Below are 20142 nucleotides of genomic sequence, written 5' to 3' on the forward strand. Positions count from 1 at the left end.
GAACATTGCCTGCTCTTCCAAAGGTCCTGAGTTCAATTCCCAGCAACCACATGGTGGCTCACAACCATCTGTAATGAGGTCTGGTGCCCTCTTCTGGCCTGCAGACATACACACAGACAGAATATTGTATACATAATAAATAAATAAATATTTAAAAAAAATAATTCCTCGCCTTGTTAAATTAACAACGTGTAGAGGCCTGAGTCTCAGTAGTTTACCCTGAAGCAATACCTGGTTGCAGAAAGAACCACAAACTGAGATTACCAGAGCACCACCCAAAAGAAATGCCTAACATTCCAACTGCTTTAGATAGGACCACCTACCAGCGCGCACTCACCAGGACACCCCTAGACAAATGTCAGCTAATAAGGGTCCTGAACCTCAGAAACCCCTCATCCCCACCTTTACTACTATAAAACCCTATTCTAACTGAGCTTGGGGATTTTTGTTTATTCCAGTATGTTGGACATGCCTGGAGTTTGCAAGCTTGCATAAAACAAAGGCTTTTTTGCTTTTACATACTGGGCGGAGGTGGAGGGGGATGGAGACAGATGACAACTCGATCTCCTTGTTGGCTTTTGGGGGACTTTGCGGATTTGGGCATAACACCTTTCATCTGTTTTTTTAAAGGATGGTCACACTGAGACTTCTGAACAGTTAGCTGGATAGTGATTGGCATCTCTGCATTCTCAGGGCTCGCACTTCCAAGTAACTAAGCTATCTCCCTAGCATGCCCTTCACTTTTCACAACAAAAACATGTTTTTGGGTACTTAGGCCTGAGCACAACTTGCAGGAATTGGTTCTCTTACTCTACCATGTGGTTCCCAAGGATGAAATTCAAGTTAAGTGTGAGGTAAGCGTAATAGATTATTAAAAATTGCTGTGGATCCCCGAGGAGCTTGCTGTGGGATCCCTGGCGGCAGCAGGCAGAGGGCAGGGGGTCCTGAGAGCAGCCAGTCCTATGCAGGGACTACACATAAGACCATGCTGCAGGTCTCCAAAGGTGGCTGGTCCCCGGTGGTGGTGTCCCCAGCAGCAAGCCATGTGGCAGCGGTGGGCAAGACACAGACGGAGGCATGCCATGCAGAATGAGGTTGGATATTTATTTAGAAGTTATGTAAGGGAAGGGAGAAGGGGAGAAGAACAGAGAGGCAGAGGCGGAGGCAGAGAGGGAGAGGAGAGACCTCTCCTGAAGCTGCCCTCTCCAAGAGAGAACTCAGGTAGGAAGCTGAAGATCAGCCTGCCTCAGGGATGGGGGGGGGGGGTAAGTGGGCATGGCTTATCTCTTAGACAGATCGTTACAGTAAGCACACAGGTTAAGTGTGGAGGAAGTACCTTCACGCGTCAGCACACTCCAACTCCACTACACACACAAATGTACATTTGTGTAAGATAAATGTATTTGTATGGACACATGTAAATGTAGAGGTCAGTGGACAACTTGAGGGAGATGTTTCTTCCTTTCCACCAAGTAGGTTCTGAGACTGCAACAATGTTTTTCAGGCTTAACCACTGGGCCATCTACCAGCCTAAGGCATTTTCACTTTCTTGATATCTGAAACATAAAATTTAAGATAACCCAATGTTTGTTTTTGTTGTGTTGTAGCTCTGAGGTAGAGGTATGCTGGCAGTTGAGAGCCAAGGAACACCACAAAGTCATATTGCACAACAAACATCAAACAAGAGATTTATTCAGAAAGGCACAGGAGAAAGGGTAACTGTTTCTACTCTGGTGAGCAGCAGCAGAGAACTGAGCAGAAGGCCTGCTTTATATAGGGTTTCTTGGGAGTGGAGAGGGGTAGTCTGGAATTAGAGGGGTTATTGACCTGCACTTGGGCACTTTTTTCTGTAATGAGACCTGGCCACTCTCCCTCCTCCCGGGGCTGAGAAGGCCATTACAGGCCTGCTGCCAGAGTAGTCTGAGGGTGGAGGGTAGCAGCTGGAGGTCTCCAGGGGCAGGAGTTACAAGGGGAGTCTATGCAGGTCAGAGAAATCAAGCCTTTCCTCACCCAGCTGCCTGAGTCAGCTTGAATACCCAACATTTGTGTTTCTGGTATAATAATCTAAGAAAACATACAAGTTTATGAAGATTTACTTATATATTTTCTTCTACACATGTAAGTTCTTTAGCTCTCTGAACATTTTTAAGGAATGTCTGAGGCTAGGTTTTCATTGTTTTGTTCTGCTGACCTTTCTTGTCATGTAGGTACTCTGTCCCTTTAAGAGACAAGCTTCACCCACCCCAATCCCCCCACCCTCTTTCTGCTAAGGCAAGCTGATCTTGTGCCTTCTTCTGATGAAGCAACCATTGCCCCCCCCCCCCACCATTTCTTCCCTCCATAATCCCTTACCCTTATACCCTTTCCAATACCCAAGCTCTCTCTGCATAGTGTTATCTGTCTGTCTCCCATCCACTGCGGTCTCCTACCTGCTAGGGGACTTGCCAGGGTCACTTTGCCTTAAATCTTTCAATTATAGCTTAGGCTGGATTCAAACTTGCCATGTCACCATGTCCTTGAACCTCATGAGTACTGAAGCTTCTCGTCCTTAGTCTTTTTTTTTTTTTTTTTTTTTTTGGTTTTTCGAGACAGGGTTTCTCTGTGGCTTTGGAGCCTGTCCTGGAACTAGCTCTTGTAGACCAGGCTGGTCTCGAACTCACAGAGATCCGCCTGCCTCTGCCTCCCGAGTGCTGGGATTAAAGGCGTGCGCCACCACCGCCCGGCTTCGTCCGCCCGGCTTCGTCCTTAGTCTTGCTATGTAGCCTGGACAGCCTCATGTTGCTGAACCTCCTGCCATACCAGCCTTGTACTGGAATCAATGCACATCCCACATCAATTTGAATTCACTTTATATCATAGGCTTGGGGCTCCAACTTTCTTCTTTTGCGTGTGGCTATCCAATTGTCCCAGCAACATTCATTGAAAAGTCTATTCTTCAGCCTGTTCTACAGAGGTCTACTCACCTCTGCCTCCCCTGTGCTGGGATTAAAGGTGTGCACTACCATGCAGGTACATCTTTAAGTTTGAGGCTAACCTGGTCTACAGAGTGAGTTCCAGGACAGCCAAGGTTATACAAAGAGACCCTGTCTCAAAAACAAAACAAAACTAAACAAAAAAACCCAAAATCAACAAAAAAGTGCAATTGTCTGTTGGGAGAAGCAAAGTTCTATGTGCACCAGACATTAAGGGCCTCATTGAATAAATGGGACATCCTGAGACTGAGAAGCTTCTGTAAAGCAAAGGACACTGTCACTAAGACAGAAAGGCAACCCACTGACTGGGAGAAGATCTTCACCAACCCCGCAACTGACAAAGGTCTGATCTCCAAAATATATAAAGAACTTAAGAAACTAGACCGTAAAATTAGGCTAATCAACCCAATTATAAAATGGGGCACTGAGCTGAACAGAGAACTCTCAACAGAAGAAGTTCAAATGGCCAAAAGACACTTAAGGTCATGCTCAACTTCAACAGGGAAATGCAAATCAAGACAACTTTAAGATACCATCTTACACCTGTCAGAATGGCTAAAATAAAAAACACCAATGATAGCCTTTGCTGGAGAGGTTGTGGAGAAAGGGGTACACTCATCCATTGCTGGTGGGAATGCAAACTTGTGCAACCACTTTGGAAAGCACTGTGGCGGTTTCTCAGGAAATTCGGGATCAACCTACCCTTTGACCTAGCAATACCACTCTTGGGAATATACCCAAGAGAGGCCTTATCATACAACAAAAGTATATGCTCTACTATGTTCATAGCAGCATTGTTTGTAGTAGCCAGAACCTGGAAACAACCTAGATGCCCTTCAATGGAAGAATGGATGAAGAAACTATGGAATATATACATATTAGAGTAAAAAACAAGGACTTTTTGAATTTTGCATGCAAATGGATGGAAATAGAAAACACTATCCTGAGTGAGGTAAGCCAGACCCAAAAAGAGGAACATGGGATGTACTCACTCATATTTGGTTTCTAGCCATAAATAAAGGACATTGAACCTATAATTCATGATCCTAGAGAAGCTAAATAAGAAGGAGAACCCAAAGAAAAACATATAGGCATCCTCCTAAATATTAACCTTCAGCAGGCGATGAAAGGAGACAGAGACAGAGACCCACATTGGAGCACCGGACAGAAATCTCAAGGTCCAAATCAGGAGCAGAAGGAGAGAGAGCACGAGCAAGGAACTCAGGACCGCGAGGGGTGTACCCATACACTGAGACAATGGGGATGTTCTATCGGGAACTCACCAAGGCCAGCTGGCCTGGGTCTGAAAAAGACTGGGATAAAACCAGACTCGCTGAACATAGCGGACAATGAGGACTACTGAGAAGTCAAGAACAATGGCAATGGGTTTTTGATCCTACTGCACGTACTGGCTTTGTGGGAGCCTAGGCAGTTTGGATGCTCACCTTACTAGACCTGGATGGAGGTGGGTGGTCCTTAGACTTCCCACAGGGCAGGGAACCCTGATTGCTCTTTGGGCTGACAAGGGAGGGGGATTTGATTTGGGGAGGGGGAGGGAAATGGGAGGCGGCGGCAGGGAAGAGACAGAAATCTTTAATTAAATAATTAAATAATTAAATAAAAGTTATATGTGCACATGAAGGTCATGACAAGGCTTTAAAAACGAACATCCTGGGGATGGTAAGGAAATGACACAATGTGCACTGGTACGGCAGTCCAAACAGATCTGATGCTAATCATTCCCTTGGCAAGAAAAACATCCTCTAATTTTTTTAAAAAAAGATTTATATATTTATGTACATGGTATTTGTCTGCATGTATGTCTACACAGTTATAGACAGTTATGAGCTGCCATGTGAGTGCTGGGAATTGAACTAAGAACCTCTAGAAGAGAAGCTGGTGTTCTTAACCACTGAGCCATCTCTCCAGCCCCCAAATCCTCTAATTTTAAGGTCTTTTTTTCTTGTGCAGTTGAGTAGTATGTGACTGTAAATAGAAAACAAAACAAGTGATTTAAAAAGCCTCAACATACCATTGTGCAGTGGCAAATGCATATATAGTTCCAACTTTGTTGGAGACTACCAAAAAAAAAAAAACCAGTGAGACATTCACACTTACACACACACACCTATCCATAGCTAACTTTTTAGACACAAGTTAAATCAAGCTTGTACAAGCCTTCTTGTACAAGCTTGTACAAGCTTGAAACCCCTCCTACTTGTGAGGCTGACGCAGACCTTAGTAAATTCAAGGCCAGTCTAGGCTACTTCATGACAGCCTGTCTCAAAACAAGCAAACAAAAAACAAATGACAACAGACGGCTGGGAACATAACTCAATGGTAAAGCACATCCCTAGCATATACAAAGCCCTGTGTTCAATTCCCAGGACTAGGGTAACATCAGAAATGAGTCATGTCATACTGAGCGTTCATTGGTATAGAATCTTTACTTGGACTGTGAATAAGGTTTAGCATTCAGCAGATCTCAAAGCTGGCAACAATTTGACATCAATGTAGTGATTTGAATAAGCTTCCATTTTCAGGATTTGGTTCAATTATTGAAAAGTCATCTGCTTTTTCTTCTAATTGCTTCTCTAGTTGGCAGGAGGAACTTCCAAGAAACATGACGTAGTAGGCACTGCTGTAAACTGGCTGCTTATTAGGGTCAGAATAAACCTGTTCAGGTTTGAGGGATGTGAAAGGATTAGCTCCACAAGCAATGATGTGTGTATCCAAGTTCACCAGAATCTGCAAAGAGGCTTCCAATTCCTGTTGGCTGCAGAAGAGAGAAGGAAAATCCCTCTGGTAATTATGAACGAGTAGAAATTGCTCAAGTATATGGCAATTCATGACCAATACCAATAATTTTCTAAAGCTGTACTAGGCAAGGGTTATTCTTCCCTTCCAAATGTCTCACCAAATCCCAGATTATGTAATAAAGGACTCTTCCCAGAAAATTGTTTTAGAGCCTCATGCAGGAAGGAAGAACACCTTCCTAAGGGGCAAGCTGAATCAAAGTGGGCTCATCTGTGCACAGGAAAAAGTGAGTCAGAAAAGATCAGAAACAGAAATAGGTAAAAAACCTGTAAACAGTAATCAACGTTGGAATCTCATGGTCACGAAGTAGCAGCAGGGTAGGTAGCCAAGCTTCCATCAAGATTGGGGAGGCATGAAAACCTGAAGAACAAGAATGGAAACATGAAGAGATGAAAGAAAGGCTGAGATATATCCTAAGAGCATGACGCTCCTTTGATTATCTACTAAACCCTTATGTTGTTCATCTCCAGTTCTCATCATCATGAGCTACACAAGCTCTTCAACAAAGGATGTATGGGAAATAATCAACCAAGTATTTAATGAGGACAAAAAAGAAACAAATAAAGACCAAATGAAAACAGTTGTAAGTTCTCCTGGCTAGTTTAATGTCAACTTGACACAAGCTAGAGTCATCTGAAAGGAGGGAACCTCAATTGAGAAAATGTGTCCATAATATCGGACTGTAAGGCATTTTCTTAAATACTGATTGATGGAGGAAAGCCCAGCCCATTGTGGGTGGGGCCATCCCTGAGTGGGTGGTCATGGGTTCTATAATAGAGCAGTTGAGCAAGCCATGAGGAGCAAGCTAGTAAGCAGCACCTTTCAATGGCCTCTGCATCAGCTTCTGCCTTCTGGTTCCTGCCCTGCTTAAATTCCTGTTCTGACTTTTTTCAGTGATGGACTACGAATGCACAAGTATAAGCCAAATAAACCTATTCCTCTCTAACTTTCTTTTGGCCATGGCATTTCATCTTAGTAATAAATACCCTAACTAAAACATAAGCACAGAGTGAAAAAATCAGCTCCTCAGTATTTCTCTGAATGAATAGCTCTTACCTGGATGGAATGCAGCCACCAAATCTGGATGGGCTAGATTCCCAGTCTCTATCTGCTCCTCCCAGAAGTCATGATACAGAGCCTTGTGGCCACTAAGCTGAATTGTTCCAGGCTCCAGGGGTAAAGGTGAGGAACTCTGTAAAAGGTTAGCACCCACATCCACACCCACCATGATCACACGGAGGCCAAGATGTTCAGGAAACATATAGCCAAGCTCATCATAATCTCCAGAACGAATGAGAAATGTCTCCACGTGGGAAGCACCAACTATATGCAATGTGCTTCCTCCAGTCTTCCCAACATCTATGGCCAGAGTCCGAATCCCTAGGCCCAGGGTCAAGGGCCGTGACAGAACATCTGTTATCAACCGCTTCAAAGAGCTGTACAGAACATCAGGTTCTGGCTGTGGCCTTCCTAGATTGGCCCAAAGCATGGTCATAGCATTGCTACTGAGAACAGTATTCAGTGTAGACTCTAGCTGTAAACCCCTCATAGTAAACCAGGCATCCCAATCCTGAATATCTTCTGCTGGACATGGCCAAGGTCCTGAGGGTAGGACAAAATCACCTGTAAGGTAGAAGGAGTAAGTGAACAGGGCTGGAAAGAAGAGGGCACACTGCTTTTGGAAACAACTGAGTTTGGTTCCCACCAACCAAATTGGGGAGCTCACAATTGTCTGTAATTCAAACTCTAGGGGAGGACATGCCTTCTTCCAGCCTCGAGGGACACTGCATGCATGTGCACAAACACATACTCAAATATTCATAATTTAAAAAAATAATAAATAGCAAATCCAGCTGGGTGGTGGTAGCGCACGCCTTTAATCCCAGCACTTAGGAGGCAGAGGCAGGTGGATCTCTGTAAGTTTGAGGCCAGCCTGGTCTACAAGAGCTAGTTCCAGAACAGGTTTCAAAGCTACAGAGAAACATTGCCTCGAAAAAAACAAATAAACAAACAAACAGCAAATCCTTGGCTTCAAAATTCCTTCCTCAATAAGTCATATTTATTTTGCCACCTAGTAACTACAAGTATTCCCATTCCTTGTCACGTTTCTCATTTTCCCCTTAAAACAACATGCTTTTATTTTTGTCCAACTATATTCAACAATTATCACTAAGATACAATTTCCTAATACCCCTACTCTACCTGTAACCAGAAGCCATTCCATGACACGATCTACAGCCACAAGACGGAGCACTTGACAAACCTTCCTATGTGCTGGCCAATCTGACCTCTGGCACTCTGTATCACAGTAATAGACATTTCTGCACCTGAGAGAATGAACCAAAGAAACATGTCCCTCTGTCACAAAGGCGACTGCGTGTGTTCGAAGATGGGCCAATGAACTGGTGAAGAGGATGCAGAGAAGAATGACAGGTGAAAACCCAAATGCGGGAGCCACGCTGGCAGGGAAGCCACGCTGGCAGGGGAAGTCACGCTGGCAGGGAAGCCAAAGGAATGCAGTTCTCAATACAGTGCTGCTCCACTCCACCTATCTAAAATTTACGTTTTTCACTCTTTCAGGGGGGCAGGGGTGAACTAAAACAAAACAAAACAAAAAGTCACACACTTTGCCCATGCTTTCTTTTAACAAGAGTGACCACCTCAACTTTCTTGGAACAGATGTGATCTTAGCCCGTGTGTACTCAAGAAGAAAGTAGAAGAACATCTGCTCTTTCATCTCCCACAAAACCAAAAATAAACAGGATTAAAACTGGGGCCACACAAAATGAGAAACTATTAATTCTGAAAACAAAAAATAAGCAAAAGAAAAACAATCAAAAAACCCTTACGGTTGTTCCTCTAGGAATAAGCACTTAATATAGGATTATTTCTGAATGTTCCCCCACTAGCACCCCACAAGTCACCTCTTACAGTGCCGGAGAACCTTGTGATCTGGAAGTCTGCAAGGGAGTGCTTTACAGTAAGCACAGAATCGAAACGTGTCCTCCATCCTCTGGAACATTTCTTGTGGACACTGAAATCCAAAGCTTGATACTGGGGTTCCCCCATCTATTACCAACCTGTAGACATAGCAGGGAAGAAAGCGCAACAGTGAGGAGTATCTCCCAAATCTCTTCTGTGCTTCCTCCACCTTGTACAGACTTTCATGTAATCTTAAATGTATCCCACTTCCATTTTTCTTTAGCAATTATATTTCTTCTAGCATAAAGGAAGACTGTGGAACCTTGGGTATGACAATAATACAAACATCTAGGACTCCCCAGGATAGAAACAACTGGAGAACTGCCATAAACAGGATGCCCAAGCATGCTTAAACATTGCCGGGGCATAGATGATGACGATGACGATACTAACGTAACTGACAGAGGTCAGAATGAGAAAATTCCCTATTATACTTCCATCTTCTGATATGCAGCACCAAAGACACTAAGCCCCTTTCCACAGACTCATCACTCACTTGTATTCTTCATAGCTTTTCATGTTCAGCTTTTGAAGTATCAACTGGGACAGACCTGGTACATTATTATCCAAGGAAATGAAGCCAAGTGCATCAATGCTAGGGTCAGCTTTTAAGAGGGTTGAAGGTTCCGAAGATATTTCTGTGGGTGGGATTACAACCATGGGAGTCACAGGCGGGGGTTTCTTGTGCTTTCGCCGTTGTGAACGTGGAGCCATGTCCAATGAACTTGGGGACAAGACGCTAAACGGGGATGGAATTTGACAAAATGAAATCATGTATTCAGATGCCTGACCTTTTACTTCACATTCAAGTCTCTGAGGCATGGCTATGAGAAAATTTATTTATTAGTTATGGATTGGTTATTGCTATAAGCAGTTATAAAAAAAAGAGGAGACCACTAGGCACATGGTGGCTCACTTCTATAATACTAGTACTCAGGAGGTAAAGGAAAATGCAGAGTTGCAGGCCAGCCTGGCCTGCTGCACAGCAAGACCCACTCTTAAACAAAAACAAGAGAATAATTACATACAATATAATTTATGCATGTGTGTGATATATGTATTATATACAGGTAAATAAATGTACAATGTAAGGAATTACAAAATCTTTAAAGAAGCAGTGGATAGGAACTGGTTGAGTAAAGTAGACCCTAGCCTTGTCAATGTTTGATTTTTTGGGGAAGTGGGAGGGAACAGGTCATATAGACCAGGATGGCCCCTAACTCATTATGTCTCTGAGGATGACTTTGAATTCCTGATCCTCTGGCTCCATTTCCCAAGTGCTAAGACCACATCCATGAATGCTAGGTAAGCACTATACCACGTCAACTACATCCCCAGCAGAACTCTTTTATAAAGTACTAATATATTAAACACATAGAATCTTTTGTTGTTTGTTTTGAAGCAGATTCTTATGTAGCCCAGCTGTGTGCTACCCTATATGTCTCAGCACAGACTGTTAAATTAACTTTAAAAAAGAAGAAAATGCAACAAGTTTTTGGCTAACCAAAGTTACCAGTAGCTGGAAAATTGGCTAACCTAACCTGTTATGAATTGTGGAGATAAGACATAAACAGGCATCAACCTGTCCCGCTGGCTCTCCTCTCCACCCTGTACTCTCTTCTGTGAGCACATTCTAAACTAGTGCTGTGGCTCTAGTCACCATCTTGATCCATCCACTAGGACCTCATCAGCCATGACAAGTTATTCTATGAGGTATGTACGCTGGGAGGACAATGGGATAAAAGGTAACACTGGTGGAAATGCCTCCACTGAAGGTCAAAAAGAAAAATATTTAAAGCATAGTAATCACTGGTGTTGACAGTGATCCAGCTTTACCAAAAGAGTCTATAAGTACATCAAAGATGATATGAAATTACTCAAGAGCAAACGAGAACAGAGACCAGAAACTGTAAAACCTTTATGACAGGGAGAATAATTAAGCACATCAGGCTAATTTAAATAACTACCAGTTTTTCACTAGGAACATCTGAATAAAAATGTCACGGTTCAGTCCTAACATAAAGATGGTGTGACTCTAGAAAAGTTTTTTTTTTTTTTAAATGACAGTTTAAAAATGGAAAATGTTTACAAACTGGGATCTATTGCCTGCCAGGATATCTGGCTAATGTTTTGTCATCTGAACAATACTAGGACTTAAGATAAATGGAACTAACTGATAATTTTATTTTTTTTGTTTTTTTTTTTTAAAGATTTGTTTATTTATTATGTATACAATGTTCTGGCTGCATGTGTGCCTACATGCCAGAAGAGGGCACCAGATCTCATTACAGATGGTTGTGAGCCACCATGTGGGTGCTGGGAATCAAACTCAGGACCTCTGGAAGGAAAGTCAGTGCTCTTAACCTCTGAGCCATCTCTCCAGCCCTAACTGATAATTTTAAAGAATTTATTTTACATCTATGTGTAAAATGCAGACAGACACATACTGCAATGTGTATGTGGAATTTAGAACAACTTCTGGAGTTGTCTCTCGCTTTCCACCTCATTTGAGGCAGGATCCCTTTTATTATGTATGCCTCACTGTGCAATCCAGGCTAGGTGGCTCATAACTTTTTAGGAAATTCTGTCTCTATCTCCCATCTTGACCTAAGAGAAAGAAACTATAGACATGTGCTATGGAGTTGTGTAAGCAGTGACTGTTCATTTGTTTCCTGGCTGCCCAGACTCAAATAATAACATATAAACTATATCAATTATAACAGTTTGACCAGTAGCTTACACATATTTTAATTAACTCTTACATCTTAAATTAATCCATAATTCTTGTCTGTGTTAGCCACATGACTTGGTACCTTTTATCAGTGAAGCATTCTCATCTTGCTTCCTCTAAGTCTGGGTGACAACTGCAGACAGCCTTTCCTCTTCCCAGAATTCTATTCTGGTCACCCCACCTATACCTCCTGACTGGCTATTGGCTACTGTAAAGTGACAAATCTTTACAGAGTACAAGACCCAAAAGAATTGGCCTTTTCATTTGTATTCCAGGGGTAAAATTTAGGTTATTAAGCTTGCTGGGCAAACACTTTATCCCACTGAATAACTTCATGTCCTGAAGTTTCTTTAGAAGATTTTTGTAGGTGTTTTTCTTGTACATATGTACATGTGTTGTGTGCACACCAGGTATTGTGAAGATCAGAATAGAGTGTCAGATCCTTGGAATTGGAGTTACAGACAGCTTTGAGCTACCATGTGAATTGCTGAGAACCAAACCGAGGTCCTCTGGAAGAGCAGCAGTTAAGTGTTGCTGAGTCATCGCTCATCGCTCCACCTGCCTTTTATTTTTATTTTTTTTTAAACCACAATTTATTTGGAGTAGAGGCACTGGCTTATCTATTTAAGAAAAAAACAGTGGGCCCAGAAAGGAGGCTCAGTAAGTAGTCAAGACTGACAACTGGAGTTTGATCCTGGAAACCCATGTTATCAAAGGAAAACCAATTTCTGAAAGTTGTTCTCTGACTTCTGTGCAAATGCTCACAAGCACACATGTATATGCAAGTGCACATACATAAATAAATGTAATTAAAAAATCTTTTTTTTTCCAAATAACAAGATAGTCAGGTGGGGTGCTACATGCATCATAATTTCAGAATTCAGGAAGCAAAGTCAGGCACTCTGTGAGTTTGAGGCCACTCTGGTTTACACAGCAAGCTGCAGGACAGCCACAGCTACACAATGAGACTCTGTCCCAACAGCAACAACAAAATCAAACTTATAAAAGTGCATTTAAATTTGCTTGAAAAAATTATAAGTAATAAACTTAAAAATATACAGTAAGTGCAATATAAAATGAGCATCAGAAAGGCAAAAATATAGTAAAAGCAGGGGAGGTACCTTAGCAGTTAAAGAGTACTGGCTGCTCTTTCAGAAGACCAGGTTCAATTCCCAGTACCCACATGGCAACTCACATCTGTCTGTAACTCCAAAGGATCCAACACCCTCATCCAAACACACATGCAGGCAAAATATCACTGTGCGTGAAAGAAATAATTCATTTCTATACACACACACACACACACACACACACACGAGACTCTGTCCCAACAGCAACAACAAAATCAAACTTATAAAATAAAAGTGCATTTAAATTTGCTTGAAAAATTAAAAGAAATAAACTTAATAAACACAATGTGTGTATAGATAGATAGATAGATAGATAGAGCAATTCAGACACTCACTTCAGCAGCACACACACTAAAATTGGAATGGTAAATGTGAATTTAAAAGAGTTTAGCAGTCAGAGGTGGTGGTACACACCTTTAATCCCAGCATTAAGAAGGTAGAGAAAGGCGAATCTCTGTGAGTTCAAGGAGGACACCTGGATATGAAATGAGTACCAAGAAAGCCAGGGCTGTTGCACAGAGAAACCCTATCTCAAATAAATAAAACAGTTTAGCATATCAAGGGGAAAAAGAAAATAAAAGGTCACTTTATCTTAAAAAAAAAAACCATGTTAGAAAATTAAGAAGAAAATCTCTAAAACATAGAAATTTGTAAGTAAAATCAAGGTCATATCCATCCATTAGTCTAGCTGGGACTCTGTGATACCCAAGTTTCCTTTCCTGTCTTTTCTTTTACCTGTGCCTACTCACGAAAGATCATACTAAAAAACTTAAAACTTCCATTTATCCAATGTATATTTACTGATCAACAGGTAAAATCACTTGTAAAATATTATATATATTTCTGTTGGGCATATGCCTGTGATCTCAGCAGAGGGCTTAGGCAAGAGTATCTCAGGTCTGAGACCAGTTTGGGCTAGAACAAAGAAACCCTGTCAATTGAAAACAGGAAGAAACTTATACATTTCATCTAAATGGGGGTATCATATACGAACTATAAAGTATGATGAAATCTTCTAGAAAGCACTAATGGGAGAGCAGAAGATATCTCCGTAGTGAGTAAGTTATAGGTGACTTCATGAAGCAGAAAGCAGTTGGAATTGACCTCGAATGACAGGAATACCCTGAAGGCACCTAGACAGGGAAAAGGACTTTTGAATACAAAGAAAAGTCCGACTGTAGAAATACTGACAGGAATAATCTAAGACCTACTGAAAAAATGCCAAGATACCATCAACAGTGTGAAACAACAACCCAAAGAATTAGAGGAAATATTTGTAAGTTACACTCATAAGGAGGTTAATAAGAATACATAAAAAAAAACTCTTGATCCCAGCACTCAGGAGGCAGAGGCAGGCAGATCTCTGTGAGTTAGAGGCCAGCATGGGCTACAGAGCTAGTTTCAGGACAGGTTCCAAAGCTACAGAGAAACCCAGTCTCAACTCCCGTCTCCGCAACAACTCCAAAAAACAAAACTCTTACCAGCCGTGTTGGCACACACCTTTAAGGCAGAGACAGGCAGATTTCTGAGTTCCAGTACCCAGTCACACAGTGAGACCTTGTCTCAAAACAACACCCAACCCTATGAACAACAGACAATAAACAATCCAACTAAAAACAAGCAAAGTCTATCCTAAGTTGATGCTGAAGACCTATAGCTGAAGACAATACATATTTTGGGTACAAGACATACAGAACTGACCAGGAAACGTTCTCTCTGCTGGCTAGCTTTCATAGTGCCAGAGGTGCTATGCTGTCTGCTGGAGGAGAAAAAAACATCAATGGCCTTACCCAGTGTTAGGCCCTAAAATTATAAATAAAATAATAAACAAATAATTAAATAAAATTATAAATAAATGCTCACTGAATGTAAAATAGTGGCATGGCCATTATGGAGGTAACCAACTGCAACTGATTGTATTTGAGGCCAGCTACACAAGAAGAAATTCATGGTTGGTACTCTAAACCTGGTCAAAAGTCTGAGTGGGGCATTCATAGGCCCTAGGGGGAAACTAAGACTGTTGTTTTTGCTAAGTGTCTATGTTGTCAAACTTCTTTCTAAATGTTTACCTTTATTCCCATAGGTCTGTACTACTCTCAGCCCTGGTCAGAGCAGTTTTTACAATGCACAGTAGTTAATGGAGAACTACATAACTGGTATATGTGACCTTGAGTGCTCAGGCCTAAATGGGACAACTATCATCTATATCATACCCAAGCCCACCAAGATTCAGGGAACACTGTCTGGGGGGAGGAAAAATAATATAAAACTGGAAAATGGAGAGGAATGCCACAAAATTCTGTCTTTTGAACATGACATGGTGTTTATTCATAAAATCAGACTGTGGTCCCCTGTACAAAAATCAACAGATCAGCCAGTCAAAATTCCAGCATGTGTGGGAAGGAGTTCAGGAGGTATTGACTCCTAACAGAAGAATTACTGGCAACTGAGGGGAGTGTGGTCACTGGAAGAAGTGTCCTCATGATCCAATGGATGGCTCCAAACCCATATACATACAGGCACCACTAACTGGACTGAATGGGTTGTTTTAAACAGAAATGAATTTGGGAGTGGGTCCTGTTGTGTGTATGGTGTATGTGGAGGATGCAGAATTTGAGGGAAAAATGAGAGGTATATCTGATCAAAATATAATATATATGTCTGAAATTCTCAAAAATTAAAAGAAATGCATTAAAAAGGGACAAGATATTTAAGTAGGTTATTTTTCCAAAGAAATATGCAAATGGAAAATACGTGGAAAAGATGTTCACTGGTCATTAAGAAATTCTTAATCAGAACTATAATGAAATATCTTTTCGTCGCCCCATAAAGATGGCTATTGAAAAAGTAATAAAGGGGGGGCATGTATGGCTTTCACCTATAATCTCAGTACTTCAGAGGCAGGGGGACTGCCACAGGGCATATTCTAGACCTGACTGGACTATAAAGTGATTTCAAGGCTAGCAAGGAATACAATGTCTCACAAAAAGAAAAGAAAGAACAAAGGAGGGAGGGAAGAAGGGAGGCAAGTAACATAAAATTACTACATGATAAAGAAATTTCATTCTTGGGTAGGCTCCTCCAAACAATTGAAAATGGTTATCTAATAAATGTTTTCATTTGAACGCCCACAACAACACTGTCCAGATAGTAAATTGAAACAACTAAAGGTCCAATAATGAATGAATAATGAACACATTGGGATTTATATGTTGGGAAGACAAAAGGGAGAGGGAGTAAACTGGGAGAGAGATTGACAGTTATCATAGAGTGGATGGAGAAGAGGAATAACTGCTTCAAAAGTTGAATTTTCTTTTATGGATGAAAATGTTTTAGATCTAGATAGAGAGGTTTATAACTCTTTGAATATACTTTAAAAAATAATAATAGGGCTGGAAAGATGGCTCAGAGGTTAAGAGAACTGACTGCTTTTCTGGAGGTCCTGAGTTCAATTCCCAGCAACCACATGATGGCTCACACCCATCTATAATGAGATCTGGTGCCCAGAACATTATATACATAATAAATAAATTAAAAAAATAATAAATTAAAGCTGGGTGGTGGTGGAGGCAGAGGCAGGCAGATCTATGTGAGTGTGAGGCCAGTTTGGTACCCAGAGTGAGTTCCAGGACAGCCAGAGCAACAGAGAAACCCAGTCTTGAAAAAGCAAAATAAGTAGCAACAAAAACAAAGCGTTTCAAGTATCCCAAACTGGTCTCAAACTTCCTATGGAGATGAGAATGAACTTCAAATTTTGATTCTTCTGAGTCTATCTCCTGAGTATTCCAATGACAAGTATACTCCCATACTGGGTATTTTTGTTTGTTTGTTTTGTTCTTTCAAGACAGGGTTTCTCTGTAGCTTTGGAGTCTGTCCTGGAACTACCTCAGTAGACCAGGCTGGCCTCAAACTCCCAGAGATCCGCCTGCCTTTGCTTCCGAGTACTGGGATTAAAGGCGTGCGCCAACACACCAAGCCCATATTGGGTTTATAAGTGATGAAAATCAAACCCAGGGTTTCGTACATACTAGGTAAGCATTCTACCAACTGAACTATATCAACAGACCACTAAATGCCATTTAATTGCTAACTTTTAAAATTTTAAATTTCATATGTAAATTTCTCCTCTACCTGAAAAAAGTACTTAAGAAATGAAGATATCTGTAAACATGAAGAGGATAAAGCTATTAATATCCAGGTTTACTATCTCCAGGGACAAGAAAAGGATAGAGGATAAAAACACCAGCAGCAGCTGGTTCTACTGCAAACAAGGTAACAAAGTTCACATCAGGGATCATGTTTTGTTATAAAAATGGCCTGACATTTGATCCTTTACAATCAGATTTGTTAAAGGGAAGTGTACAAAACCATCATGGAGCTGCGAAATGTACACAGGTGGCAAAATCCAAGTATTTCCAGAATCATTCAGCTCATACCCCTTTAAATGCTACTCTTATAAATCAATGGCCTGAGGTTCATAGAAGAATCAAGAAAAAATGTCTATTTTTCTCTTGCGCTTTCTTTCTCTCATCCTTCGTGTTTCCATTTACCCTTCCAGTATCTCTCCTCAACCTGAGGGAATGGTTTGTTGGCATTCGCAAAACAGAGACAATGAAAGCTCATCTGCATTCTCTATAGAACACCCGTGAGGACATTGGACTTAATGAAAACAAACGGCCTTAAGTTTTACAAGTCATGTCCCTGTACTAAAGTGTAAGTGGGAATCACTCCTCTTTATACCTCTGAGTCCCATTTCCAAGAACTTGATTATGCCTGTAATTGATCCTTCCTTCCATGATACTAGGGATCAAATCTAGGACCTTCTGTATAAAAAGCAGTATTCTGCCAACAAGTAAAACTCCCAGTCCACCTGCATTCATTTTGTCTTTTTAGAAACAGGGTTTCATGTAGCCCAGGCTGGCCTTGAACTGTGTACCTAAAGATGATCATAAACGTCTGATTCTTCTGCATCCACTTGCTAGTGTTGTAATTACAAGCATGTACTTTCACACCCAGTTTGTGGAGTGCTGGGGATTGACCCCAGGGCTTATAAATTAGGCAAGTACTCTGAGCTATAGCCAGCTTCCTGCCATCCACTTTTAACCATCATACATACTCCTATGTCCAGTGTGTTTCCAGAATCACAGCATTCTAGGAAAAGCATTTAAATGCTAGAACCATTCCCCAGGTGAAAGTATATCTAACTGGACAGATGTACAGCCTTACACCCAAGGGTTTATAATGATCATCTTCCTCAAACTAGCCCATAACCTTTTTCCATAGTTAGAAAGATACTGCTTCATTTATGTATTTTCAAGAATGCCTTCCTCCAATGGTAGATCCACTCTCAGAAATGTGTATACATAGGAGGGTGAGACATTATTATACAGAAATCAAAAGCTCTGCACCACTTGGAGGAAAAACTGGCTATGGAAAATCCCTTATGTCACAAACTCCTGTATATCCAGAGCATACTGATGACTTGTATTATAAATGTACTCGTTATCTGACAGGAAGGTGAGAATGTAGGAATGAAAAGTCATTAGATGTATGTCGTATATGTGTTGTGTGTTTGTATTTCTGAATTTGTATACTGTACACTCAGTCTGTGGTTCTAGCTTTCCCAGAGTCTCAAGCTCCTCCAAATTCAAGGGGTATAAGACTGAGAAAAATGAAGGGGGGGACACGGACCCCAGAGTATATGCAAGGGTGAAACCAGAAAGAGCTTTGGTAAGCACTAAGAACTCAGCAACGTTTAGCTTACTTAACCTACAAAAGAGATGACTTAGTTTTTTGTTTTTTTTTTTCTTTCTGCCCATCCTGATAACTAAAGAGAAAACACCACTGACTACAGAAATGTAAGCTGGCTTCTAGAAAAACTCTTATCCTTCGTCTCCAAAGTCTAACCTAAATCATTAACTTATTCCTAAACAGAACTCTCCTCCTTCCTCCCTCCCTTTAACAAAAGTCCCATTTATTTCACATAAGATAGAGTCATATTCTCATCGTCTCCAGACTGAGATCTCACTGTAGTTTCTTAAATCCATCAGCAAATACACCTTTCAGACAGTGGTGGGCAGACAGGGGAAAGTACAGATGGCCCCTGGGCTCCTCTAAAGGGTAGGGGAAGGCAGGCATAATGAAAATTTGTTCCAGCACTTAAGAAGCTGAAGCAGGATGATCATGAGTTGGAGGCCAGTCTGGACAGTATCTCAAAAACCAAAGAACCGCCAAATGTGGGGAGAAGGTCATGAAAGGGGAAAGTACATATAAAATATTGCTATTCTGGCCAGATGGTAGTGAAACATACCTTTAACACTAGTACTTGTGAGACAGAGGCAAGCAGATCTCTGATTTTGAGGCCAGCCTGGTCTACAAAGCTAGTTCCAGGACAGCCAGAGCTACCCAGCCTCAAAAACAACAACAAAAGAACAGACAACATTAGCTACTTAATCAGTGATTAACACTCCCTTGAGTGATACTTTACAGAATTATAAAATGAACTAAGTAGACAGATTGATGGGAAAGTAACTTACCCTGCTAAGCCCTAGGCTTCCTTCCTTCTCTTTCCTCCAAGTGAACTCAACGCTTGATCTCTTCAGATCTAGGCTGAATCTCAATTGCAGCTGTTCCTTCACATCACTTCTTCTGCAAACTGCTGAAATGCTGGGTATCAGTGACTTAAGGGTGCCCTGCCAACCAGACAGACAAGGCTGAATTCTCCCTAACGAGGCAAGTCAGGACCTGGACACCTGCTCGAGTTCTCTTTCTGACCCTTATTCTCTGCCAGGAGGGCTCTAGACTCTGTCAACATCCCCCCCTCCCCCAGCTCACTGTAGCCAGGCAAGATGAGGAAAGATGAAACTTACGACGTCTTGGATGTCTCTCAAGGTAGTATTTCTGCTCTCACTTTATAGCTTCATGGGGAATAGGGTAGGGTGGGGGGAAATCCCTTGGGATTAATTAAAGAACCAATATTTGGCTAGAAGGATAGGCACCAGACCAATGGAAAAGGAATCTTTGGGAAAGGTTGAGCCCAATGTCCCTTTTTAGACTAACACACTGCTCAAACAGAATTCAACTATATCCAAAATAGGCTCAAGTATAAATATAATTACCCAAAAAGGAAGAGAGAAATGGCATTTAATTGTACAACAAACTTAACTATAGGAAAACCAAGAACTACTTTGTAAAAACATTTCACTGAAAGGAGCCTAAAGTATTCTCTAAATGAAGAGTGTCAAAGGACATTCTACATGACAATTTCAGAAGAGGAAAAAATGCTTCTGGAATATCAAAATAGGAAGACCAATATTTTTGTTACTGAGTAAAAATACATACAATTTATAAGGAAACTTAACTCAGTTACCCTTCCAAACCTGGTCAGGGATGCTGATCCAGGAAGTTCAACCACATTTCCTAGCTCCTTCCACTTATAACTACAGAGCTGAAGAACCTAACAGCATATTATTTTGACAGCAGTTCTATACAACTAAAAACAACCCACCTT

At 41.3% G+C, this 20142-nt stretch overlaps 1 protein-coding gene across 1 annotated transcript; it reads right to left on the minus strand.

Moving 5' to 3' along the window:
* Window positions 1–5471: 5471 nt before the first annotated feature.
* Mss51 (MSS51 mitochondrial translational activator) lies at window positions 5472–19253 on the minus strand. The gene is made up of 7 exons (XM_041638979.1): window positions 19169–19253; window positions 9268–9510; window positions 8714–8869; window positions 7992–8116; window positions 6846–7412; window positions 6056–6149; window positions 5472–5748 (listed from the first exon to the last, which is right to left on the minus strand). Exons 2-7 carry the CDS (start codon window positions 9483–9485, stop codon window positions 5481–5483), a joined length of 1428 nt encoding a protein of 475 aa, XP_041494913.1. The 5' UTR covers window positions 9486–9510; window positions 19169–19253; the 3' UTR covers window positions 5472–5480.
* Between the last annotated feature and the right edge of the window lie 889 nt (window positions 19254–20142).

Source organism: Microtus oregoni, unplaced genomic scaffold (assembly GCF_018167655.1).
Source record: "Microtus oregoni isolate MIOR12 unplaced genomic scaffold, Mior012 000056F_ref0000123, whole genome shotgun sequence".
NCBI lineage: Eukaryota > Metazoa > Chordata > Mammalia > Rodentia > Cricetidae > Microtus > Microtus oregoni.